This window comes from Rhinopithecus bieti, unplaced genomic scaffold (assembly GCF_001698545.2).
Source record: "Rhinopithecus bieti isolate Rb0 unplaced genomic scaffold, ASM169854v2 scaffold_18548, whole genome shotgun sequence".
Taxonomy (NCBI): Eukaryota; Metazoa; Chordata; class Mammalia; order Primates; family Cercopithecidae; genus Rhinopithecus; species Rhinopithecus bieti.
Genome location: NW_016809526.1, coordinates 3,478,830 through 3,506,205, shown reverse-complemented (window position 1 = coordinate 3,506,205; position 27,376 = coordinate 3,478,830). Strand labels below are relative to the sequence as shown.

The window sequence follows — 27,376 nt, the reverse complement described above, 5'->3', positions numbered from 1 at the left end:
GCCTCCCAGGTTCAAGTGATTCTCCTGCCTCAGCCTCCTGAGTAGCTGTGATTACAGGCATGCACCACCACACCTGGCTAATTTTGTATTTTTAGTAGAGACAGGGTTTCTCCATGTTGGTCAGGCCGGTCTTGAACTCCCAACCTCAGGTGATCCTCCTGCCTTGGCCTCCCAAAGTGTTGGGATTACAGGCGTGAGCCACTGTGCCTGGCCCTATAATAAATTTTAATGGTGCATAATATTTAGCTACTTTGTTTAGGCTTTTACAGTTTTACCACAAATGCATTTTAGAATAACCTGGGGGTACTGAAAAATATCCCAGGCTGATAATCCTAGAGATTCGAATTCAATTATTTTGGTGTGGGGTCCTGGCATTGATATTTTAAAGACTTTACAGATGTTTTAATGTGTATCTCAAGTGAAAATCACCAGCTTACATGAATATAAAGCAGAAAATTCTTAAATGTATGTTAAAATAAATTTTTAACTTTTAAGAATAAAACAAATAAAAGCAAATAAATATATAATTCTATATAAATTAAGATACCGTATTGGTTCCTGAAGCCACCACTCAGAAAGTATTGCTTCAAGAATTTCAGGAGGCAATGGCTCATTTTCCATTAGACTTGATTTGATTACTTCTTCTTCTTCTGTAAGTTGTACTTCTGGAAGCTAAAAACAAAAATCAGAAAATAAAACAAGTTTTAAAACTCTATGCTTATAATTGCATGTTCTCACTCATGTGAAAGCTAAAAAAGTGGACCTCATGGAGGTGGAGAGTAGAATGAAAGTTACCAGAGCCTGGGAAGGGTGTATGGTAGAGATAGAAGAGATGAAGAGAGGCAGGATAATGAGTAGAAACATACAGTTAGATAGAAGGTGTAAGTTCTAATGTTCAATAGCACAGAGGGAAACTATAGTTAATAACGATGTATTGTATATTTCAGGACAGCTAGAAGAGAGGTCTTGAAATGCTCCCAACACATAGCAATGATAAGTGCTCAAGGTGATGGATATCATAAATACCCTGACTTGATCCTTATACATTCTATGTGTGTAACAAAATACCACATATACCCCAAAAATATGTACAAATATCAATTTAGAAAACCCCAAAATATATATTCATAAACAATATGGTATTACATAGTTGATTAGAATGAGACCTGTTATTTTTCTCTGAGGTCTTTTTTGTAGTGTTGCTTATAAACATTTAAAAATTTGAGCTATTTTCCTTAAACCAATTATTTAATGTGGTTAGAAATATAGGTTGGTGCAAAAGTAATTGCGGTTTTTGCCTTAAAAGTAATGGCAAAAACACAACCGCTTTTGCACTAACCTATAGTAAATAATATTTACTATAGCTAAGATAAATTATAAGTAATAATATTGATTTTCATACATGGCCTTGGGGTCATATCTCATTACTTTTTGCTAAACCTTTTTCAATTTATCACACACACACCTATAAGGCTTAACTGATTTTTGTTATTTATATTATAATTATACAGTATTATCTCTCCAACCTAGATGCTGATCATGGGATAAGCCAAACAGGCAGCCATCTGAAATACAAACTAGATGAGGATTATAACATAATAACAAATAGAAAGCATTGTGATAATTAACTCAGGTCAATTCTCTCTGAAGTAGGATCACCCTTGAATGGATAGTAAAAAACAACAGTTCTTACAAAAATGAAGCTACTTTTGTAGAGTACTTTTGTCATCCAAAATTCTAAAACTGAATAGATGAGGTATGATAAACTGCTGCTTACCAGGAAGTAGGATTAATTTTATCTAGAAATAAAATACCTTAATTGCTTTCTGAGAAGTTAAATGATTCAGAAAACAGCAAAAGAAAACCAAACAAAAAACTGTAGACAAGCAGGAGATATTTGTTGCACTTTAAAATCTAGACTTGTTAAATTAGAAAATCTGGATTGACATACTTTTTTCTTTTTTTGAGATGGAGTCTTGCTCTGTTGCCCAGGTTGGAGCGCAGTGGTAAGATCTTGGCTCACTGCAACCTCTGCCTCCCGGGTTCAAGTGATTCTCCTGACTTAGTCTCCTGAGTAGTTGGCATTACAGGTGTGTGCCACCATGCCTGGCTAATTTTTGTACTTTTAGTAGAGACGGAGTTTCACCATGTTGGCCGGGCTGGTCTCGAACTCCTGACTTCAAGTGATCTGCCTGCCTCAACCTCTCAAAGTGCTGGGATTACAGGCGTGAGCCACTGTGCCTGTCCTGATATACATTTTTTAAATTAATAGGATATCAGTTTCTCCTGAACGCTACTAAATATAGGTGAAAAACATTTAAAGAATATGTCTGAAGGCCAGGCACAGGTGGCTCATTCCTGTAATCCCAGCACTTTGGGAGGCCAAGGTGAGCAGATCACTTGAGGTCAGGAGTTTAAGACCAACCTGGGCAACATGATGAAATCCCATCTATACAAAAAACACAAAAATTACCCCGGCATGGTGGTGCATGCCTGTAGTCCCAGCTACTTAGGAGGCTGAGGTGAGAGGATCACTTGAGCCCAGGAGGCAGAGGTTGCAGTGAGCCGAGATTGCACCACTGCACTCCAGCCTGGGCAAGAGAGCGAGATGTTATCTGAAAAATAAAAAAGAATATGTCTGAAGAGGTACTTCATTACCTACTAGAACACCATATGTCACTCACTATCCAACCCTGCTTCAACTTTGAGTGTTACATTTAACTGCACTTGGATCATTTAAGAACAAATGGCCTATTAAGAACTTTCATTGTATAACTCCAGATAGAAGCCATGTAAGAGGTTAATATGGTTTGGATCTGTTTCCCCGCCCAAATCTCATGTGGAATTGCAATCCCCAATGTTGGAGGTGGGGTCTGCTGAGAGGTGATTGGATCATGGGGGCGGTTTCTCATGAATGGTTCAGCACCATTCCCCCCTTGGTACTGCCATGACTGTAGTGAGTGAGTGCTCATGAGATCCAGTGGTTTAAAGTGTGTGGCACCTCCTGCCTCACTCTCTCTTCCTCCTGCTCTGGCCATGTGATGTGTCTGCTCTACCGTCACCTTCCGCCATGACTGTAAGTTTTCTAAGGCCTCTCCAGAAGCCAAGCAGATGCCACTATGCTTCCTGTACAGCCTGAAGAATCACGAGCCAGTTAAACCTATTTTCTTTAAAAATTATCCAATCTAAGGTATTTCTTTATAGCAATGAGAGAACAGATCAATACAGTACAAACTTTCTGATAAGGCATCATTAGAAATTAGTATTTTGAGATCTCCACTAAGGCTGGGGCAGATTTTTATGCTATTTGATGGAAATCAGAGAACACAATAATGGAAAACTGTATTGTCTAAGTCAGATACACCAAATATCATACTTTCAAATAAATGCTATACAACAGCCTTGTCAAAGAAAGTTTTTCTGAATTTTTTTTGAATCATATAAAACTCAGTACTTTATATTCTAGAAGAGCTGGAAGATTTTTATTTAGCATATGACGAATATGACTCTTTAAATGACTTTTATGGGCTAATTTTTTTCTCTTCTTAGAAATTTTATAGAGTTTCATACTACTGCTTCCCCAGAGTAACACCAGTAAGCACAGCTGTCTGCATAGATTACTACTGCTAGGCACAGTGGCTCATGCCTGTAATCCCAGCACTTTGGAAGGCCAAGGTGGGTAAATGGTTTGAGCCCAGGAATTTGAGACCAGCCTGGGCAACATGGCAAGACTCCTATCTCCACAAAAACTACCAAAACTAGCTGGGCATGGTGGTGCACACCTGTAGTCCCAGCTACTTGGGAGGCCAAGTGATATGGTTTGACTGTGACCTCACCTAAATCTCATCTTGAATTCCCACGTGTTGTGGGAGGGACCCAGTGGGAAGTAATTGAATCATGGGGGGAGGCCTTTCCCATGCTGTTCTTTTGATAGTGAATAAGTCTCACAAAACCTGATGGTTTTATAAGGGGGAGTTTCCCTGCACAAGCTCTCTCTTTGCCTGCTGCCATCCATGTAAGATGTGACTTGCTCCTCCTTGCCTTCTGCCATGATTGTGAGACCTCCCCAGTCACGTGGACCTAACTGTAAGTTCATTAAATGTCTTTCTTTTGTAAATTGCCTGGTCGTGGTATGTCTTTATCAGCAGTGTGAAAATGGACTAAAACACAAAGGCAGGAGGATCACCTGAGCCCGGGGAAGATAAGGCTTTGGTGAGCTGTGATTGTGCTACTGCCCTCCTGTCTGGGTGACAGATGGAGACCCTGTCTCAAAAACAACAACAATAACAGCAGCAAAAACAAAACAAAACAAAACAAAACAAAAAAACAAAAAAAAGAGATTACTACCTGCTTTTTTGTATTTTCTTCCTCAACTTTGACATTGGCTTGAATTGCAAGCTCTTCAAGTTCTTGTTTGGCAGCTTGTTCATCCTCAGAATCTTCCTCAAATTCAGGTCCCACTTTCTTTTCAGTTTTGAGTAGTAGTTTTCTTGAAGAACTTCTTCAAACTGAATGTGAAAATGTTTAATTTTCTGCCAACTTTCTTCCACACAAAGTTTTGCCAGAGCCCTGGGGGCCGACAAGGCATATTCTTAATGGAGGAGCCTGCCACAGGGGGTGGGTCAGGGAGGGGTGGGATAAAGGGAGAGTGAAGGAAGAGCAGTTTTGAGTAATTTAGAACACATAAGACTTATTAACTGCCCTCCCTAAGATGGGGTAGGAATGATCACATCATGAACTCAAGGATGCTTAGACATTAGGATTTCAATTAACATAATTAATTCCATCAATACTGGTCCTCAGGGAGCACCAACAACCATGTACGATTATCCTGGTATCATATGCCAAAAGGCATTTAATAAAATAGGGTTTACTTATTTTTGTTTTTGACAAAAGTTTTAGTTAATACAGAATGGTAAGATATGTTCCTAGCATAATAAAATAAATCTATCAAACAGAAAGCCCACTAATAAGAAAAATTTAGAGCCTTCTCCATTTATTCCAGTAATCTCAGGACTCATGTTATATGGATCATCCATGGGATGCTGAAACTGTCAAGAACAACGGTGAGCACTGGAATGAAGCAGCAGCTAAGTCTTCTGTGATTGTGAGGAAATACTAAGAAATTGGTAGGTGACAGCAGCATGGAAGAATGGGGCTTGTTGATACATCTGAGTAGGATAAGCCTCAAAGGGGCTGGAGTTTTTGCAAGGGGAAGGAGAAAAACTAGAATGACATGAAATTATATAGCTGCAGCCTCACACCATACTTTTAAATCACATTTTAAACCTCTCAGTGATAAAACTGCTGGCTTAACACCTCACTCATCCACCAGTTAAACGTCTGGCAATTAGGGCTGTCTGGTGCTCAGACTGTATTCAGGTACCCTATGGTAGGGAAGGGAAATGCTTCTGGAAAACCCAGTTCATTTTATGCTTTGCAAAACTATGGAAATACAGTCAGGATTTCAGGATCTTATCCAAATGGATTTGTGTAAAACAAGGCAATAGATCGCAAACAGCAAACCAGACTAAGCAGAAATTACAGTTGAAAACAACAACAGAAAAGGATAAATGGCCACAGTCCTTAAATGACCCCCAACACCAGTGGATTGGGGCTTCTTTGTGAGGGCACAACCATCCACATACTTCAGTAGTCTCATGGGCACTATATAAAATTTGAGGTTCATGAAAATGGCCCAAATTATACAGAAGTACTTAGTTCCATGTGTTCATTTTAAGAAGGCATTGATATTATCAAAAGTCATAAGGCAATACATTGTGATGTATATATCTTGCAGTAATCCCATCCCAGGGAGCTATAGCATAGCACAGTAGTAAAATAATTCAAGAAAGTCAAAACACTTACAGCCAACTCATTTTCTACAAAAGCACCAAATACATGCATGGAGGAAAGGATGGTCTCTTTAATATATGGTGCTGTGATAGGTGGATATCCACATGCAGAAGAATGAAACTAGATCCTCATCTTTCACCATATACAGAAATCAACTCAAAATGGATTAAAGACCTAAATGGAAGACCTGAAAATATAAAACTGCTAGAAGAAAACACCGGGGAAGTGCTACAGGACATTGGTCTGGGCAAAGATTTTTCCAGGTAAGACCTCAAAACAGGCAATAAAAGCAAAAATAGACACATAGGATTACATTAACCTAAAAAGCCTCTGAATCACAAAGAAAAAAACATAGTAAAGAGACAACCTACAGAATGGGAGATAAGATTTGCAAAGTATCCATCCAACAAGGGATTAATAACCAGAATATATAAGGCACTCAAACAGCTCAGTAGCAAAGAAACAAATATTCTGATTTCACAATGGGGAAAAAAAGACCTGAACAGACATTTCTCAACAGAACACATACAAATGGAGAATTGGTATATGAAAAAATGCTCAACATCACTAATCATCAGGGAAATGCAAATCAAAACCACAGTGAGATATCATCTCACCTCTGTTAGAATGACTATTATCAAAAAGACAAAAAAATAGCAAATGCTGGTGAGGATGTGAAGAAAGGGGAACACTTGTACACTGTTGTGGAAATGTAAAGTAGGACAGCCATTATGAAAACAGTATGGAGTTTCCTCAAAATCTAAAATATGAGGGGTCTTCAAAAAGTTGACGGAAAATGCATATTATGAAAAACTATGCATGGATTCACTTTTTTTTGCACCAAATAAACTCATATGGACTTGTATAACATGTCTGAACAGGATCTAGTTTGAAGCACTAAGAAAGATAAGACATCAGTATGATGTAAAACAAGGCAATAGATCACAGCAACATGAGTTCTGCTAGAATTGAAGCAAGAATAAACATCAAATTTATGGTGAAGCTTGGGAAGAAAAATGGTGAAATCATTGATGCTTTATGAAGGTTTCTGGGGACAATGCCCCAAAGAGATCAGCAGTTTACAAATGGACAATTTGCTTGAAAAAAGGATGAGACAATGTTGAAGATGGAGCCTGTAGCAGCAGACCACCCACTTAAATTTGTGAGGAAAAAAATGTATCTTGTTTGTGGCCCAATTGACAAGGACTGATGATTAACAGCAGAAACAATAGCCAACACGCCTAGACGTCTACATTGGCTCAGTGTACAATTTTTCTGACTGAAAAATTAAAGTTGAGCAAAGTTTCTACTCTATGATTGCCAAAACTGTTGCACCCAGATCATCTGCTGACAAAAACAGAGCTTTCAATGGAAATTTTAAACACATGGGATCAAAATCTTGAAGCATTTGTTTGAAGAACTGTAGAGGAGATGAAACATGGCTTTATCAGTATGATCCTGATGACAAAGCACAATCAAGGCAATGGTTACCAAGAGGTGGCAGTGGTCCAGTCAAAGCAGAAGTGGACTGGTCAAGCACAAAGGTCACGGCAAGTTTGTTTTTTGAGGCTCAATGCATTTTCCTTGTTGAGCTTCTGGAGGGCCAAAGAGAAATAACATCTGCTTATGATGAGAGTGTTTTGAGAAAGTCAGCCAAAGCTGTAACAGAAAAATGTCCAGGGAAGATTCATCAAAGTGTCCTTCTCCTCCATAACAATGCTCCACTAAAAAATGACTATTGGATAGCCATGGTAACAACAGCCACTCAACCAATTTTAAATTGGTTTAATTGATCAGGGTAAACTCACTTCAGGAAACACATTTTTGCAATCCAACCAGCCAGTGTCAGCCCTCACTCTTGAAACTTACCAATCAGGATGGACTTACCCCTATAACAATTCTGAGTGTGAACCAGTCAATAGCAGTGTCACTAATCTTACTTCCATAGATGCCAACCCACTTATGCCTCTGAAAGTTCACCAATCCCTGAATTCCACTCTTCTCCAAAATCCTGTAGAAGACCATCATCCTGCTCTGCTCTCAGAGACTAACTAGCATGACTGGCCTCACTATAGTAAGGAATTCATCCAGCTGTGGGGTTTGTTTTTGTTTATGTTTTGTTTTATTTTTACTTCAGCTAAAAAGGCAGTTATTAAGTGCTGGTTTGACACAAGCAATTACTACAGAAATCAAAATAGATAATTATTTTATGTTATATTCCAAAAAGTTGTTCTTTGAACTTAGATATTTTCTTCATATTGTAATATCAGATTGGGGACTTCACCCTTAAGTAAATTGGTAGCAATTGGTAATCAGTCCTGAAAAAATCCTGTGGGAGCAATCATTAAGATAGGAATACTGCCTCACCTTCAGTGGTTCTTCATGAGCCACATAGTCCTCAGGATGCTCCAAAAACTTTTCTTTAGCCTCAGCACTTGAAAAGTAGTAGATCTTTTCTCGATACTTGGCTGCTTCTTCTGTGTTTCCTGGTTGTAGGATGAAGTTTTCTTTGAGGACTACTGGACAAAAGTGTTTTGTGTCTCCCAAAAACCTCTTTCTCTCCTTAATTTTATCTTCACCCTAGAAACGTTATTCAAAGTTTGGAGAACATTAAATTAAAAAGTATTTTGATGGAGAGAATTTTTTTAAATGCTTCTTGAATAATATTTAATCTGTAGCAACTTGAAAACAATCCACAAAGGGCCAGTCCTTATATTATTTTAATTAATTAAAAATCAGTTTCTCATATATTACTCTAAGTGCACATCCTAAGTTTCTCTATTTTCATGAGGAAAATAAAGCAGCACTGAGAATGAAGGTGCCCTCAGTCCTCTACCAACATAGATGTAATGAAAAACTCCGGAATGTGTTGATGCTGGGTCACTGTGAGGTCAGTTTCTAAAATAAAATTTTTTCCTAAAAGTAAAAGCTGAGCCAAGATCACAACTTCTTACCCATGGCAAATAAAATGAGAGATGCCTCAGAATTTACTTTGCTATTAAGTGGATATATGATCAAATAATAATTTGGAAATATCCTATTTAGCTCAATTGAAAGTGTAAAATGTATTTTCTTTTATGATAAAGAAAATATGTGCAAAGTCCCTTAAGGATTCTTTCAATTTATTTAAAGCAAGGGAAATACATTTAAAAAATGTTTTTTATGATATAAAATACATGCTTACTGTAAAATATTCAAAACACATTACAATGTACAAAAGTGAAAATCTCCTTTCACCTTTTTTCTTCCAGTACTATGTTAGCATTCTTAATAGTTTTATCTCCCAGACTCATTAAAAAAATCCTACCAATATACCTATAAAAATAGATATATATTTAGGCACAAATATACTATTTAAAAAAATACAAATGGAATACTTTACATACTTATTTACTTCATACTCCTTTTCGCAAAACAAGATACAACCAACTTTCTATAAAGGTGCAAAAGTGAGACTAACCTTTCCTTTTACTACTTTTATTTGATATTTATATCAGAATATGCAAGCTTTGGCTGGCTGCGGGGGCTCATGCCTGTAATCCCAGAACTTTGGGAGGCTGAGGTGGGTGGATCACATGAGGTCAGGAGTTCGAGACCAGTCTAGCCAACATGGTGAAACCCCTTCTCTACTGAAAACATAAAAATTAGCCAGGTGTGGTGGCATGTGCCTGTAATCCCAGCTACTAAGGAGGCTGAGGCAGGAGAATCGCTTAAGCTGGAGAGGTGCAGGTTGCAGCGAGCCGAGATCACACCACTGCACTCCAGCCAGGGTGACAGAGTGAGACTCCGTCTAAACAAACAAACAAACAAAAATCAAAAGCAAGCTTCAAAATGAGCTGGAAAATAATGATTTTTTCTTATGATGTTCAAAAAATACAGGGAATTATCTAATCAATGAAGGTGTACATAAGAAATGACCTATAAAGCCTCCCCATCTGTTATTTTGTTTAGTTTTATCTTTCTTCCTAAGCCCATATTTTAGTAATTGATTTTTTGGGGGGTAAAATCCTTTCAAGTTCTTATAATTTTTTTTTTTAGCTTTTTCTTTGTTTCTTCTAAAAAAAAAAAGAGATACATGTGCAGAACGTGCAGTTTTGTTACATAGGTACACATGTGCCATGGTGGTTTGCTGCACCTATTGACCCATCCTCTACATTCCTTCCTCTTACCCCCCAACAGGCCCTGGTGTGTGTTATTTCCCTCTTTGTGTCCATGTGTTTTCAGTGTTCAACTCCCACTTATGAGTGAGAACATGTGAGTTGGGTTTTCTGTTCCTGTGTTAATTTGCTGAGGATGATGACTTCCAGCTATATTCATGTCCCTGTAAAGAACATGATCTCATTCTTTTTTATGGCTGCATAGCATTCCATGGTGTATATATACACCACATTTTCTTTATCCAGTCTATCACTGATGGGCATTTGGGTTGGTTCTATGTCTTTCCTATTGTAAATAGTGCTGCAATAAACATACATGTGCATGTGTCTTTATAGTACAATGGTTTATATTCCTGTGTGTATATACCCACTAATGGGATTGCTGGGTCAAATGGTATTTCTGGTTCTAGATCCTTGAGGAATTGCCACACTGTGTTTCACAATAATTGAATGAATTTGCACTCCCACCAACAGTGTAAAAGCATTCCTATTTCTCCACAGCCTCACCAGCATCTATTATTTCCTGACTTTTTAATAATCGCCATTTTGGCTGGCATGAGATGGTATCTCAGTGTGGTTTTGATTTGCATTTCTCTGATGATCAGTGATGTTGGGCTTTTTTTTCATGTTTTTGGCCACATAAATGTGTTCTTTGGAGAAGTGTCTGTTCATATCTTTTGACTACTTTTTGATGGGGTTGTTTTTTTCTTGTAAATGTGTTTAAGTTCATCATAAATTCTGAATATTAGACCTTTGTCAGATGGGTAGATTGCAAAAATTTTCTCCTGTTCTTCAGGTTACCTGTTCACTCTGATGATAGTTTCTTTTGCTGTGTGGAAGCTCTTCAGTTTAATTAGATCCCATTTGTCAATTTTGGCTTTTGTTGCAATTGCTTTTGGCGTTTTTGTCCTGAAGTCTTTGCCCATACCCATGTCCTGAATGGTATTGCCTAGGTTTTCTTCTAGGGTTTTTTATGCTTTTGGCTTATACATTTAAGTCATTAATCCATCTTCAGTTAATTTTTGTATAAGGTGTAAGGAAAGGGTACAGTTTCAGTTTTTTGCATATGGCTAGCCAGTTTTCCCAGCACCATTTACTGAATAGGAGATCCTTTCCTCATTGCTTGTTTTTGTCAGATTTGTTGAAAAACAGATGGTTGTAGACGTGTGGTATTATTTCTGAGGTCTCTGTTCTGCTCCATTGGTCTATATGTCTGTTTTGGCACCAGTACCATGCTGTTTTGGTTACTGTAGCCTTGCAGCAGAGCTTGAAGTCAGGTAGCGTGATGCCTCTAGTTTTGTTCTTTTTGCTTAGAATTGTCTTAGCTACACAGGGTCTTCTTTGATTCCATATGAAATTTAAGATAGTTTTTTTCTAATTCTGGGAGGAATGTCAATGGTAGTTTGATGGGAGTAGCATTGAATCTATAAATTACTTTGGGCAGTATGGCCATTTTCATGATATTGATTCTTCCTATGTATGAGGATGGAAAGTTTTTCCATTTGTTTGTGTCTTCTCTTATTTCCTTGAGGAGTGGTTTGTAGTTCTCCTTGAAAAGGTCCTTCACATCCCTTGTTAGTTGTATTCCTAGGTATTTTATTTTCTGTGTAGTGATTGTGAATGGGAGTTCATTCAGGATTTGACTCTCTGCCTGCCTACTGTTGGTGTAAAGGAATGCTTGTGATTCAGGCACATTGATTTTGTATCCTGAGACTTTGCTGAAGTTGCTTATCAGTTCAAGAAGTTTTTGGGCTGAAATAATGGGGTATTCTAGATCTTAAAATCATGTCATCTGCAAACAGAGACAACTTGACTTCCTCTCTTCCTATCTGAATACTCTTTATTTCTTTATCTTGCCTGATTGTTCTGGCCAGAACTTCCAATACTATGTTACATGGGAGTGGTGAGAGAAGGTATCCTTGTCTTGTACTGGTTTTCAAAGGGAATGCTTCCAGCTTTTGCCCATTCAATATGATATTGGCTGTGGATTTGTCACAAATAGCTCTTATTATTTTGAGATATGTTCCATCAATACCTAGTTTATTGAGAGTTTTTAACATGAAGGGATGTTAAATTTTATCAAAGGCCTTTTCTGCATCTATTGTGATAATCATGTGGTTTTTGTCTTTGGTTCTGTTTATGTGATGGATTACATTTATTGATTTGTGTATGTTGAACCAGCCATGCATCCCAGGGATGACACTGACTTGANTGGTGTATAGGAATGCTTGTGATTTTTGCACATTGATTTTGTATCCTGAGACTTTGCTGAAGTTGCTTATCAGTTCAAGAAGTTTTGGGCTGAAATAATGGGGTATTCTAGATCTTAAAATCATGTCATCTGCAAACAGAGACAACTTGACTTCCTCTCTTCCTATCTGAATACTCTTTATTTCTTTATCTTGCCTGATTGTTCTGGCCAGAACTTCCAATACTATGTTACATGGGAGTGGTGAGAGAAGGTATCCTTGTCTTGTACTGGTTTTCAAAGGGAATGCTTCCAGCTTTTGCCCATTCAATATGATATTGGCTGTGGATTTGTCACAAATAGCTCTTATTATTTTGAGATATGTTCCATCAATACCTAGTTTATTGAGAGTTTTAACATGAAGGGATGTTAAATTTTATCAAAGGCCTTTTCTGCATCTATTGTGATAATCATGTGGTTTTGTCTTTGGTTCTGTTTATGTGATGGATTACATTTATTGATTTGTGTATGTTGAACCAGCCATGCATCCCAGGGATGACACTGACTTGATCATGGTGGATAAGTTTTTTGATGCACAGCTGGATTTGGTTTGCCAGTATCTTATTGAGGATTTTTGAATTGGTATTCATCAGGGATATTGGCCTGAAGCTTTCTTTTTTTGTTGTGTCTCTGCCAGGTTTTGGTATCAGGCTGATGCTGGCTTCATAAAATGAATTAGGGAGGAGTCTCTCCTTTCCAATTGTTTGGAATAGTTTCAGAAGTAATGGTACCAACTCCTCTTTGTATTTCTGGTATAATTCAGCTGTGCATCCATCTGATCCTGGGCGTTTTTTGGTTGATAGGCTATTAATTACCTCCTCAATTTCAGAACTTGTTATTGGTCTTTTCAGGGATTCAACTTCTTCCTGATTTAGTCTTGGGAGGGTGCATGTGTCCAAGAATGTATGCATTTCTTCTAGATTTTCTAGTTTATTTTCATAGAGGTGTTAATAGTATTCTCTGATGGCAGTTTGTATTTCTTTTCTTTTCTTTTTTTTTGAGATGGAGTCTTATTCTGTAGCCTAGGATGGAGTGAAATGGTATGACCTCTGCTCACTGCAACCTCCACCTCTCAGGCTCAAGCTATTCTCCTGTATCAGCCTCTCGAGTAGCTGGGATTACAGACGTGCACCACCACACCCAGATAATGTTTGTATTTTTAGTACAGATGGGGTTTCGCTATGTTGGCCAGGCTGGTCTCAATCTCCTGACCTCAGGTGATCTGCCCACCTTGGCCTCCCAAAGTGCTGGGAGTGCAGGTGTGAGCCACCGCACCTGGCCCAGCAGTTTGTATTTCTGTGGGGTCAGTGGTGATATCCCCTTTATCATTTGTTATTGTATCTATTTGATTCCTCTCTCTCAATAGTCTAACTAGTGGTCTATTTTGTTAATTTTCTAAAAAACCAGCTCCTGGATTCATTGATATTTTGGAAGGGTTTTTTCGTGTCCCTATCTCCTTCAATTCTTCTCTTAACTTAGTTATTTCTTGTCTTCTGCTAACTTTTGGGTTAGTTTGCTTGTGCTTCTCTAGCTCCTTTCATTGTGATGTTAGGGTGTTGATTTGAGATCTTTCTAGCTTTCTGATGTGGGCATTTAGTGCTATAAATTTCCCTCTTAACACTGCTTTAGCTGTGTCCCAGAGATTCTGGTGCATTGTCTCTTTGTTCTCATTGGTTTCAAAGAACTTTTTGATTTCTGCCTTATTTCATTATTTACCCAGGAATCATTCAGGAGCAGGTTGTTCAATTTCCATGAAATTGTGTGATTTTGAGTGAGTTTCTTAATCCTGAGTTCTAATTTGCTTGCACTGCAGTCTGAGAGACTGTTTGTTATTATTTCAGTTCTTTTACATTTGCTGAGGAGTGTTTTGCTTCCAATTATGTGTTTGATTTTAAAATAAGTGCCATGTGGCACTGAGAAGAATATATATACTGTTGATTTGGAGTACTGAGTTCTGTAGACATCAACTAGGTCCGCTTGATCCAGAGCTGAGTTCAAGTCCTGAATATCCTAATTAATTTTCTGTCTCATTGATCTAATACTGACAATGGGGTGTTAAAGTCTCCCACTATTATTGCGTGGGATTCTAAGTCTCTTTGTAGGTCTCTAAGAACGTGTTTTATGAATCTGGGTGCTCTTGCATTGGGTGCATATATGTTCATAATAGTTAGCTCTTCTTGTTGAATTGTTCCCTTTACCATTATATAGTGCCCTTCTTTGTTTTTTTGATCTTTATTGGTTTCAAGTCCATTTGGTCAGAGAATAAGAGAATCCCTGCTTTTTTTGGCTTTCCATTTGCTTGGTAAATTTTCCTCCATCCATTTATTTTGAGCCTGTGTGTATCTTTGCATGTGAGATGAGTCTCTTGAAGACAGCATACCAATAGATCTTGGCTCTTTATCTAGTTTGCCATTCTGTACATTTTAATTGGGCCATTGAGCCCATTTACATTTAAGATTAGTATTGTGAATCTGATCCTGTCATCATGATGCTATTTGCTTATTTTACACACTGGCTGATGCAGTTTCTTTGTAGTGTCATTGGTCTTCATATTTTGGTGTATTTTTGCAGTGGCTGGTACCAGTTTTTCCTTTCCAGTATATATTTAGTGCTTCTTTCAGGAGCTCTTGCAGGGCAGGTCTGGTGGTAATGAAATCCCTCAGCATTGCTTGTCTGGAAAGGATTTTATTTTTCCTTTGCTTATGAAGCTTAGTTTGGCTAGGCTATTAAATTCTGGGTTGAAAATTCTTTAAGAATGTTGAATATTGGCCCCCAGTCTCTTATGGTTTGTAGAGTTTCTGCTGAGAGATCCATTGTTAGTCTGATGAGCTTCCCTTTGTATGTTACCTGGCCTTTCTCTCTGGCTGCCCTTAACAGTTTTTTCTTCATTTCAACCTTGGAGAATATGATGATTATGTGTTTTGGGGTTGATTTCACGGAGTATCTTAATGGTGTTCTCTGTATTTCCTGAATTTGAATGTTGGCCTGTCTTGCTAGATTGAGGAAGTTCTCCTGGATAATATCTAGAAGTGTGTTTTCCAGCTTGTTTCCATTCTCCCTGTCTCCTTCTGGTACTCTAATCAATCATAGGTTTCTTTTTAGGAAGTCCCATATTTCTTGGAGGCTTTGTTCATTCATTTTCATTCTTTTTTCTCTATTGTTGTCTGCATGTCTTATTTCAGTAAGGTGGTCTTCAAACTCCAATATCCTTTCTTCTGCTTGGTCAATTTGACTGTTGATAGTTGTGTATGCTTCATGAAGTTCTCATGCTGTGTTTTTCAGCTCCATCAGGTCATTTATGTTCCTCTCTAAACTGATTATTCTAGTTAGTAATTCATCTGACCTTTTATCAAGGTTAACATGCTCCTTTAACTCATCTTAATTTTTTTATTACCCATCTTCTGAAGCCTACTTCTGTCAATTCACCCATCTGATCCTCCGTCCAGTTCCATGCCCCTGATGGAGAAATGTTGCAATCATTTGGAGCAGAAGATGCACTCTGGCCTTTTGGGTTTTCAGCATTTTTTCATTGATTCTTTCTATCTTTGTGAGTTTGTCAGGTTTAGGTCTTTGATGCTGCTGACTCTTGGATGGGATTTTGTGGGGGCCTTTTTGTTGCTATTGATGCTGTTGTTGTCATTTTCTGCTTGTTTGTTTTCCTTTCAATAGTCAGGTCCCTCTTCTGTAGGGCTGCTTCAGCTTGCTGGGGGTTCAGTTCAGGCACTACTCATCTGATTTGCCCCCGTGACTGAAGATGTCACTTGAGGGGGCTGGAGAGCAGCAAAGATGGGTGCCTGCTCCTTCTTCTGGGACCTTTGACCTTAAGGAATGCCAGCCTGATGGCCAGTAGGATCACTCCTGTATGGGGTATCTAACAACCCCTGTTGGAAGTTCTCACCCAATTGGGTGGCACAGGGAGCAGGACCCATTTAAAGAAGTACTTTGTCCCTTGGTGGAGCAGGTGTGTTTTGCTGAGGGGAAACCCACTCATCTGGGCTGCTTGGATTCCTCAGAACTACCAAGAGGAGAGGCTAAGTCTGCTGGTTCACAGAGACAGCAGTCACCCCTCCTCCTATGTTGATGAATTACTGAATGGTTTCCAATTTGAAGCCATTACAAATAAAGCTGCTGCGACCACTCATCAAGTCTTTGGGCATGTGTTCTCCTTTCTCTGGGATAAATCCCTAGGAGTGGTAGGACTGGTTGCTATGGTAGATGTATATTTATGTGTTTAAGAAATTGCCAAACTATTTTCCAAAGTGATTGTACCAAGTTATATTCCCATGAGCTGTATATAAGAATTCAAGTTATTCTGCATCCTAGCTAACACTTGGTATGGTCAGTCTTTGATTTTAGGCATTCTAATCATTATCTAATAGTGTCTCATTGTGATTTTAATTTTCACCTCCTTAGTGACTAATGAGGTTGAACATATTTTCATGTACCTATTAGCCATCTGTATATTTGGCTAATATCTGAAGTATCTGGTGTCTGTTAAAATCTTTTCTCCATTAAAAAAAAAGGGTTGTTTGTTTTCTCATTGAGTATTAAGAGTTCTTTATATATTCTGGATATAAGGACTTTCATCAGATATGTGATTTGCAAATATTTTATCCAAGTTTGTCTTTTCATTCTCTTAATAGTGGTTTTTTTTTTTGAGACAGAGTCTCGCTCTATCGCCCAGGTTGGACTGCAGTGGCCGGATCTCAGCTCACTGCAAGCTCCGCCTCCCGGGATCAGGCCATTCTCCTGCCTCAGCCTCCAAAGTAGCTGGGGCTATAGGCGCCCGCCACCTTGCCCGGCTAGTTTTTTGTATTTTTTAGTAGAGACGGGGTTTCACCGTGTTAGTCAGGATAGTCTCGATCTCCTGATCTCGTGATCCACCTGTCTCAGCCTCCCAAAGTACTGGGATTACAGGCTTGAGCCACCGCGCCCGGCCAATAGTGTTTTTTTTAAAAAAATAGTTTAGTTCTCACTTTTGATGAAGGCCAATTTATCATTTTTTTCTTTATGGATTCTGCTTTTGGCGTCATGTCTAAGAAATTTTTGCCTAATCCAAGGTCTCAAAGATTCTCTCTTAGGTTTCTTCCAGAAGTTTTATTGTTTTATAATTTACATTTAGGCCTATAATACATTTTAAGTTAGTTTTTGTATATCATGTGAGGTTTGGTTCAAAGTTCACTATGCATATGGATCTCCAATTGTTCCAGCACTATTTATTAAAAAGTCAAAAAGACTGTCCTTTCTCCACTAAATTGCCTCTGTAGATTTGTCAATAATCAATTGTCCATATATATGTAGCTCTATTTCTGGACTCCCTTGTGTTCTATTAATCTATTTGCTGTTTTATGCCAGTGACACTATTTTGATAGCTATAACTTTATAATTAATTAATCTTGAAATCAAACGTATTAATTCTCTTACTTGGTTATTCTTTCTAAAATTTGTTTACATTATTTTAAGTACTCTGCATTTTCAAATGAATGTTAGGATCAATTTATAAGTTTCTACTACAGTATGCTGGGTTTTAAAGTTTGATTATATGGAAGCTGTAGATAAATTTGGGGAGAATTGATATAACAATATTAAGTCTTCTGACCTGTGAACATAGTATATCTACTTTTTTTTTCTTTTTTCTTTTTTGAGATGGAGCCTTACTCTGTCACCTAGGCTGGGGTGCAGTGGCACGATCTCAGCTCACTGCCCGAGATCAAACGATTTTCGTGTCTCAGCCTTGCCAGCAGCTGGGATTATAGGCATACACCACCACGCCTGGCTAATTTATATATTTTCAATAGAGAAGGGGTTTCGCCATGTTGGCTAAGCTGCCTTGAACTCCTGACCTCAAGTGATCTGCCTGACTCGGCTTCCCAAAGTGCTGAGATTACAGACATGAGCCACCATGCTCAGCCATGGTATATCTATCGGTCCATTTATGTAGGCTTTCTTCTATTTTTCTCAGCACAATTTTGTAGGTTTTAGTGTATTGTTCTTGGATATCTTTTGCTAAATTTATCCCTTTGTATTACATTTTCTTGACACTATTTTGAAAGGCATTTAAAAATCAATTTCTGATTGTCTATTGCTTACATATAGAAATAAAATTGATTTTTGTATATTGATTTTATGTCCTGAAACTTTGCTAAATTCAATTATTAGTAGCTTTTTCGTTGATTCCATTGGCTTTTCTACATAGATGTATTAATTTCATAATGCTGCTTACACAACTTACCACAAATGTAGTGGCTTTAAACAGCAAACATGTATTTTCTTACAGTTTTGGAGATCAGAAGCCCAGAGAGTTTTATGGGGCTACTGTGAATTTGTTGACAGGGTTAATTCCTCCTGGAGGCCCCAGGAGAGAATCCATTCCTGCCTCTCCACTTCTAGGGTTGGCTCATGGCCCTTTTCTCTATCTTCAAAGCCAGCTTCAAAGCACCTTCTCTCTGACTTCCTGTCTTCCTCTTATAAGGACCTTTGTGATTACATTGGTCCACGTGGATAATCCATCATGACTCCCTTATCTCAAGATCCTTAATTTAGTCACATCCGCAAAATCCCTTTTTGTATAAGGTAACATTCACAGGTGTCAATTCACAGCTTAGGACATGGACTTCTTTGGGGTGCCATTATTCAGCCTATCACAATAGAAAATCTTATCTCCTATATATAAAGATAGTTGTGTCTTTCTTTTTCAATCTGAATGCCTTTTATTTATTTTCCTTGTCTGAATGCAGTAGCCAAACCTTCAGTATAGTGTTGAATAGAAGTGGTGAGAGTGAACATCCTTTCCTCATCCTCATCTTAGGAAAAAGGCATTCAGACTTTTACCCTTAAGTATGACATTAGCTGTTAGTTAGAAACCTTCTGTGGATACCCTTTATCAAGCCAAGGAAGTTCCCTTCATCTTTTTTTTCTTACCAGTAATAGATGTTGAATTTTGTCAAATGCTTTTTCTGTATCTATTGAGGTTATCACGTTTTTCCCCCTCAGTTTCTTCATATGATGAATTACATTGATTGCTTTTCAAACAATCAGTGTTTCATATGATGAAACATATGAATTACATTGATTGCTTTTCAAACGTTAAACTAAACTTGAATTTCCAAGATAAGTCCCACTTGGTCATGGTGTATTATTCTTTTCGTGCATTTTTGGATTTGATTTGCTAAATTTTGTTAAGAATGTCTGTACGTTAATGAGTGATATTAGACTGCAGTTTGCTTTTCTTTCCTTGCTTTTAATGTCTTTGGTTTTGGTATCAGAACACTGCTGATCTCATAGAATGACTAGGAAGTATTCTCTCTTCTTCAATTTTCTGGAACAGTTTGTATGGAATTGGTTTTCTTTCTTTCTTCAAGATTTGGCAGAATTCATCATGGAAGCCACCTGTGTCTGGCTGCTTTCTTTCAGCTTCTGTGTGTCTAACAGAGTCTTCAGTTTGCCTTTGTTTTTATTTTTTTATTTTTATTTCTTGAGAAGGAGTCTCATTCTGTTGCGTAGGCTGGAGTGCGATGGCACGATCTCACTGCAATCTCCGGCTCCCAGGTTCAAGTGATTCTCCTGCCCCAGCCTCCTGAGTAGCTGGGATTACATGTGCGCACCACCACACCTGGCTAATTTTTCTATTTTTAGTAGAGATGGGGTTTCACCAAGTTAGTCAGGTTGGTCTTGAACTCCTGACCTCATGATTTGCCTGCCTTGGCCTCCCAAAGTGCTGGAATTACAGGCGTGAGTCACCACGCTCAGCTTGCCCTTGTTTTTAAAAGAGGGTTTCAATGGACACAGAATCCTAGGTTGACAGTTTATTTTATTTTATTTTTATTTATTTATTTATTTTGAGACGGAGTCTCGTTCTGTCGCCTGGGCTGGAGTGCAGTGGCCGGATCTCAGCTCACTGCAAGCTCCGCCTCCTGGGTTCACGCCATTCTCCTGCCTCAGCCTCCTGAGTAGCTGGGACTACAGGCACCCGCCACCTCGCCCGGCTAGTTTTCGTATTTCTTTTAGTAGAGACGGGGTTTCACCGTGTTAGCCAGGATGGTCTCGATCTCCTGACCTCGTGATCCACCCGCCTCGGCCTCCCAAGGTACTGGGATTACAGGCTTGAGCCACCGTGCCCGGCCTATTTATTTATTTTTAAGACAGGGTCTCACTCTATTGCCCAAGCTGGAATGCAGCGTGTGATCTCAGCTCACTGATGTCTTGACCTCCTGGGCTGAAGTGATCCTCCCACCTCAGTCTCCCGAGTAGCTAGGACTACAGGTGTGCGCCACCATGCCTGGTTAATTTTTGTATTTTTTGTAGAGATGGGGTTTTGCCATGTTGCCCAGGCTGGTCTTGAACTCCTGAGCTGAAGCAATGTGTTCGCCTTGGCCTCTCAAAGCGCTGGGATTACAGTCATGAGCCACCGCACCAGGCTGACAGTTTTTTTTGTTCTCTTCAATACATTAAAGATGTTGCTCCACTCTCTTCTTGCATTGTTTTTGATGAGAAATATGCTGTCATCTTTATCTTTGTCCCTGTATATGTGGCATATCTGTTTTCTCCTTTATTTTTAAAATTGGTTTTGAGCAATTTGAATATGATGTACTTGGTATTATAATATTTTCTTCATGTTTCTTGTGCTTGAGCATGTTTATTTATTGGGCATATTGAATCTGAGAGCTTGTAATTTTTTTTCAAAATTTAGAAAAAATTTGGCCATTATTTCTTCAATCCCCCTCATGCATACTTTTTGTAGATCTGAACTATATGTACACGTTGAGCATCCCTAATCCCCAAATCTGAAGTCTGGAGTGCTCTAAACTCTAAAACTTCTTGAGCAGTGATCTGACACTCAAAGAAAATGTAGCATTTTGGATTTCAGATTAAAAATACTCAAGTGATGTGTATTGTGCAAATATTCAAGAATCTGAAAAAGTCTAAAATCAGAAACACTTCTGGTCCCAAGCATTCTGTATAATAGGCTGCTTGAAGTTGTTCCACAGATCACTGATGCTCTTCTCATTTTTTTTCAGAATCTTTTTCCTCTGTTGTTTCATTTTGGACAGTTTCTATTGCTATTTCTCTTGCAGTGGCTAAACTGCGGTCATACCATTAATATATATTTCATTCCATATACTGTACTTTTCAAGCTTAAAAGTTCAATTGAGGTATTTATTATATCTTCTATATCTCTGTTTAACTTTTTGAATGTATAGAATAACAACTGTTTTACTGTCCTTGTCATCTAATTCTAAGAACACCTTTGTCAGTTCTGAATCCATTTCAGTTGATTACTTTTTCTCCTCAATGTGAGTCATATTTTTCTGCCTGTTTGCAGGTCTCACAATCTTTCAGTGGCTACTATAATTTTACTTTGTATTCCCATAAATATTCTTGAGCATTGCTCTTGGACACAGTTAGGTTACTTGGAAGCAGTTTGATCCTTTTGGCTTTTGCTTTTTGATAGGTGGGGCCAAAGTTTCATTTGTGCTAGATCTAGTTATTCCCCATTCCTAAGGCTAGACCCTTGTTAGTACCTTACCCAATGCTCTGTGAATTGGGAGGGTTTTTTTTAAAAAAATATATATTATTAATGAAGACCATACTTTAAAATATAAGCTTTGAGTATTATAGCCGGCTTGATAATTGTCTGCAGATACCAGAGATCATTTTATGGTGGGCCAGAGTGGGACACAGAAGAACAACAGCAGACATGGCAGACGATGGATGATGAAAGAAAAGAATCTGCATCTGAGTGGGACAAAACCCACATCCTTTAGTCATCCCAAAGAAAGGCTCTCCAGTTCCTTAGTGATAAAGTACTAAAACCTGTTATCAGAATCACACTACATATTGTTTGTAGTTTGACACATACATATTTGGGTTTAAGTCAGGCAACTTAACCCAGTTAATCACAAGTCTATGTTTATATAACTTAATAACATAACATTTATAAAGCTTCAAATTAAAAGAACCACTTCCTGTTTCATTACTGATAGATGTCTGAACTGGACAGCTATCAAATGAGAGTAGTTGTCCAAATTCTGATGCCAAGGGAGTGGACGGGGCCTGAATATGGGTTGCTCCTAACTGAGAACACTGCTCATTATTTTCATGCAAGTAGCCTCTTTTAGTTACAACCACCACTTCTGCTAAATTTATAAAATATTTATGTATTTAAAACTTAAACTTTTTTCCATGTAAAAAAGTTAAAGTAGTTTCCTTTTATCTTTTCATGAGTCTTTTTTCATACTACATAGCCTGGAATTTCAGGGGGGTCAAGTGATGCTGAGGCAGAGGGAGAATGTATGTGCAAATGAGAATGTCCATTCACTTGGGGTCCAAAAGTGATAGTTACCACTCTTATTTGCATATTTTCAATGACTTCACAAACGAGGATGAGTAGAAATAAAAGAATCATGCCTCTTCCTCTTCCTCTTCCTCTAGCTCCTCATCAACCTCTGCTTCAGTCTGGTAGTCTTCTGTTTCTTCCTCATAATCTTCCCCAGTTAACTCCCATGCAGTATATTGAAATGGTTCTAGAGAAAAAGAGAATCATTGGGGAAAATATTTTTAGCAAAAAAGTTATTAGCATATTACCATAAGGTTAAGAAAATTAATTATTATTATTAGTCTCTTAGATTAAATATGTATGCAAATAGGCCTTTGTAAGTTCCTTATGTGACAACTGGTCAGTATGGCCAGAGGTGTTTGGACCACGTAGCTGTTCTGATTGGTCAGGACCTGCACTGTGATAGTTGCTAAGTATTTTATACATCAGCCTTGCATATATTGAACATTTACTTCATAAACCATCAAGGAAGGCTTTCAAGTTTCAAAATGCTTCTAATACTATTGCCTGCTCTTGATAATTAATGTTATGATTAAAGCCCTTACTTTCCATAGTCTCAACTACTTTTGAAGTAATTCCTGTGGAGTTCTGTCAGCAATCTCCAAGTTTAAAATTTTAATGTAAGCCTCACTAATTGTTGCTTCCAGCTGTTTCCAGAGGATGATGAAAGAATTAATCTTCTCTTTAAATGGCTCCATTTCAGGAACATCAGGGTAAGAGTCTTCTGGAAACTCAGGTAGTACAACTTTTGAGTAAAAGACAAAGGAAAGAAAAAAGGGGCTTTAAATATCCTATCGTTAGCCATATTGCCAAAATAACTTATACTTTGTAATATTTTTAAACAGTTGAAAAAAATATTCTAAGCAACAATATACATTCATAAATTTATAATTTAATTATGCTTTGTTCTTATATTTGCTGTAGATGTATATTTACCTGTTACTAAAACTCAAGCTTTTGGATAATTAACATGAGTTTCTTAAGGAAACTTTAACTGTTAACAAAAAATGTATAAAACAAATTTGTGTGAAAACCAGTGTTATAAACTGGTTTGATAGACTTTTAATGTAGTAAGCCAAATATTTATGTATGTCAATTAGCATACAACATAGAAAGAAATAAGTATGAAGCACCTACTATGCCTAAAATTAGGGACTCATTATAAGAAAATATGGAAAGTACTTTTATGCACTAACTACTTTCATTTTACAGTCTAACCTGTTTCAGATAATTTTTCAGTTTCCAGGCCCTCTTTGGATCCTTTTGGGATTTCTGTTTCCACTGTAGTTTCCTCAATAGGCTCAGATACTTAAGAAAGAAATCTAATAGTTAGTGTTTGAATTTTAAAACTTTATTCCTTTATGAATGTTTTGGCACAAAGAACACTTCAAATAGTTTAAATTGTATATGAAATGTCTAATAGAAAGTACAGTTTTTGTTAGGGAAAAAATGGCATAAGAATACATAATTAAAAAGGCAGAAAATAAAGAACATTCTTAAATACATAAAAAGACATGGACTAGAATAATAATTGACACATGATACATACAATTCTGGCTGATAATTTGTTAAATATTAATCAAACTTCTTTTAATTTGGCAGTAGACTAATAATACCTGATATTCCTTTTAATTTCTTATTAAAATACCCATGAAGCCAGGCATTGTGACTCATGCCTGTAATCCCAGCCTTTGGGAGGCAGAGGTGGGAGAATCACTTAAGGCCGGGAGTTCAAGACCAGCCTAGGCAACACAGCAAGATCACATCCCTACAAAAAATGAAAATTAGCCAGGCATGGTGGCTCATACCTGTGGTCCTAGCTACATGGGAGGCTGAGGTGGGAAGATCACTTGATCCCAGGAGTTCAAGTTACAGTGAGCTTTGATCATGCCACTGCACACTAGTCTGGGTGACAGAGCAAGACACCATCTCTATTAAAAAAGAAAATTTTCAAGAAGATACACCAAAAAAGACCACAAAGTGGCAATGAGAGATGATGATATTGCAAAGTCCCAGCTGTAGGTATAGGCATGGAGAGATTTAAGAGAATCTCAACTAATTTCACTGTCGAATGTATAGATTGAAAACTGTGTTCCTGAAGGATATAAGACATGCTGCACATACAGATCCAGCAGAGGTGGTTTCAGGGAAGGCAGGCCTAATTATCTGTCTTTTCATCCTACTCCGCTCCTAGTTCTGAAACACAAGTTTTGCAAAGACAAAAATACATAAATCTATATGTATATACACACACACACATATTCTGTAACACTGTGGAAACTGTCTTCTGAGGTAGCTAAAATAATACTTGGGTCCTCTTTCAACAGGATCTATAATGTTTAATACTCAATAGAGCAGGAAGTAGAAGGGGACAAGCCTGAGGCTGGCCTGGTGGTGGCATGTTTAATTGTAGGTTGCTCGATTAAGAAAATCATTATAAACCATGGAAGAGAAAAAAGAACACCAAGAATATACAGATAATTCTACAATACCTTAGCTTCTCTGGCTTAATCAAAGACTGCAATAGTTGGGGGTGAAGATCTAGCCTTAGTCTAGAAGAGCCATATAAGATGAATACTTACTAAATATTACAACTTGAACTAGGTTGATTTGCATTAACCTGTATCAGATATAACAGGTCTATATCTGAGAGTGCCAGGAAAGAAGTCTAAGTGAAAGGTACATGTGTCTGGTGGTCAGGGTAGGGGGGCAGGGTTCTTATAAATATTCTACCTACCCTTCCTGTTGGTAAATGAAGAGTTGGAAATATTCTGCTTCACCCAAGGTAAGTCCACAAAAACAACAAAAATAAAATTGATGAAGAAAAAGAGAGTATTGATCCAAAGATTCAGATGAAAATTTTACTTCTGAAGACAATTTCTTATATAAAGCAGAGTAAATTTTACAAGATGTATGCTTGGAGTACTAAAAAACCAAGAGAACAACTGAGTCTATGAAATAAAAATCATGAGGCATAAAGAGAGACCAACCTAAAATAAAGGCAGAAATACAAGAAAGGTAACTGAAATAAGAAAACAATGCAAGGAAATCTAAAATGCAATAGTAGAGTTAACATATGCATTGGGAATGTTCTCATAAGTGAGAGCTAAGCTGCGGGTATGCAAAGGCATATAGAGTGGTATAATGGACACTGGAGACTCAGAAGGGAGCAGGGTGAGAGGTGAGTGTGGGATGAAAAACCACCTATAGGATACAATGTACACTACTTGAGTGATAGGTATGCTAAAACCCCAGACTTCACCACTATATGTGATTCATCCATGTAACCAAAACCCACTTGTACCCCTAAAACTATTGAAATAAAAAATTTTAAAAACGCATTAGTAGAGAGGCAATAAAGTGGAGAAGGCAAACCAGTGACACGGAGGATAACAAGTCTCTGAAGAATCCAGAGAAAAAATACAAAGAGATGAGAACTATTAGGAAAAAGAAGACTAACGTGGTTGAGAAACAATTGTTATCTGACCAAAAATAATAAACGATACTGAAAAGGAATCTGAAACAATAACTGAAAAAAGGCATTTTTAGGTAGACAAAGATTGTGATATGAAGACAAAAAGAGCTCAATGAATTCCAGGGTAAATCATTCACATATCAGCAAAGTTTTAACAAATAATGGCATTGAAAAGGATCCTTTGAGCATCCCTGCAGGAAAAGAATGAAAAGAACAGAAATGAGGCAATATCTTGACTTTTCCATGTGTAGAAGACAAAGCAATGTCAACATGAGGAATTCTGAGAAGAAAAGGTTATGACAATAATTTAATAGCTTCTAAGTTGTTTTATATGTGCAAAAGCAATAGATTTGCAGAAATATCACAAAATATGCCACCCTGGATCCTTAAAAAGTTGCTCAAAGATGTAGACCAGATGACTAAGAGATGAATCAAAATTAAAATCTCAGGAATGGAGTCATGTGGAATTTGGGAGAAATCCAAATGGAATTATCATGATCCTAATACCACAAAGCTACAGAAATGCACAGCCTGTTCTAGTGGACTGGAAAAAACTGGCCACACTAATGAGCATTCAACAATGTGGAGAAGTTGTCTCTTTCCAAAATGCTATCTGAAGGAAGTTTATAAACAAATAATTTCCATATAAATAGTTATTGTTTATTGAAAATAACTCTCTTGTAGGACTTTAAAAATGTCTGAGAGGAAACCTTTCTCTCAGGCTGAAGTCTAATTGGATCACAGTTAGATAAAAACAAAACAAACAAAACACCATGCTTTAAAAAGCTAAAAGGAAATACATTAGAATGTTAGGTATCGTTGCCTTTTGTTGTCAGATCAATGACGATTTCCCCCATCTTTCTATTTGTATGATTTCCATATTTTCTATAGTTAGCACATATTTTTATCAAACCTGGATGGATGTATGATTTTGAAACACACAGTTCAACATCAACTATATCAGAACTATGCTCACTGTCTTTAATAGACATTTTTCAAATTTCTATTCAATATATTCATTAATTTTGACCTGCAGATACAGTGTACAGCTAAATCATTCTAGAGTTTTTATTTTCAGGATCAGATTTTCTCAGGCATGCTACTGTGCTTTTCCATGATATAAGGAAAAATTTACAAAACCTTTTTTTCAGGCAAAATTTTTTTCCTATAGCAGTAGTTCTCAACTGTTAGTATGTATAAGAATCACTGGGGGCCGGGCGCGGTGGCTCAAGCCTGTAATCCCAGCACTTTGGGAGGCCGAGACGGGCGGATCACGAGGTCAGGAGATCGAGACCATCCTGGCT

At 37.7% G+C, this 27,376-nt stretch overlaps 1 protein-coding gene across 1 annotated transcript in view; it reads right to left on the bottom strand.

The window, feature by feature from the left end:
- AK9 (adenylate kinase 9) overlaps window positions 1-27,376 on the bottom strand; it is a 176,175-nt gene that overhangs the window by 40,529 nt on the left and 108,270 nt on the right. The window contains 9 exon segments of the mRNA XM_017889625.1: window positions 548-672; window positions 4,348-4,490; window positions 4,493-4,533; window positions 4,535-4,605; window positions 8,224-8,436; window positions 22,669-22,784; window positions 23,143-23,160; window positions 23,163-23,342; window positions 23,816-23,905. Of these exon segments, the coding sequence (XP_017745114.1) occupies window positions 548-672; window positions 4,348-4,490; window positions 4,493-4,533; window positions 4,535-4,605; window positions 8,224-8,436; window positions 22,669-22,784; window positions 23,143-23,160; window positions 23,163-23,342; window positions 23,816-23,905 (997 nt within the window).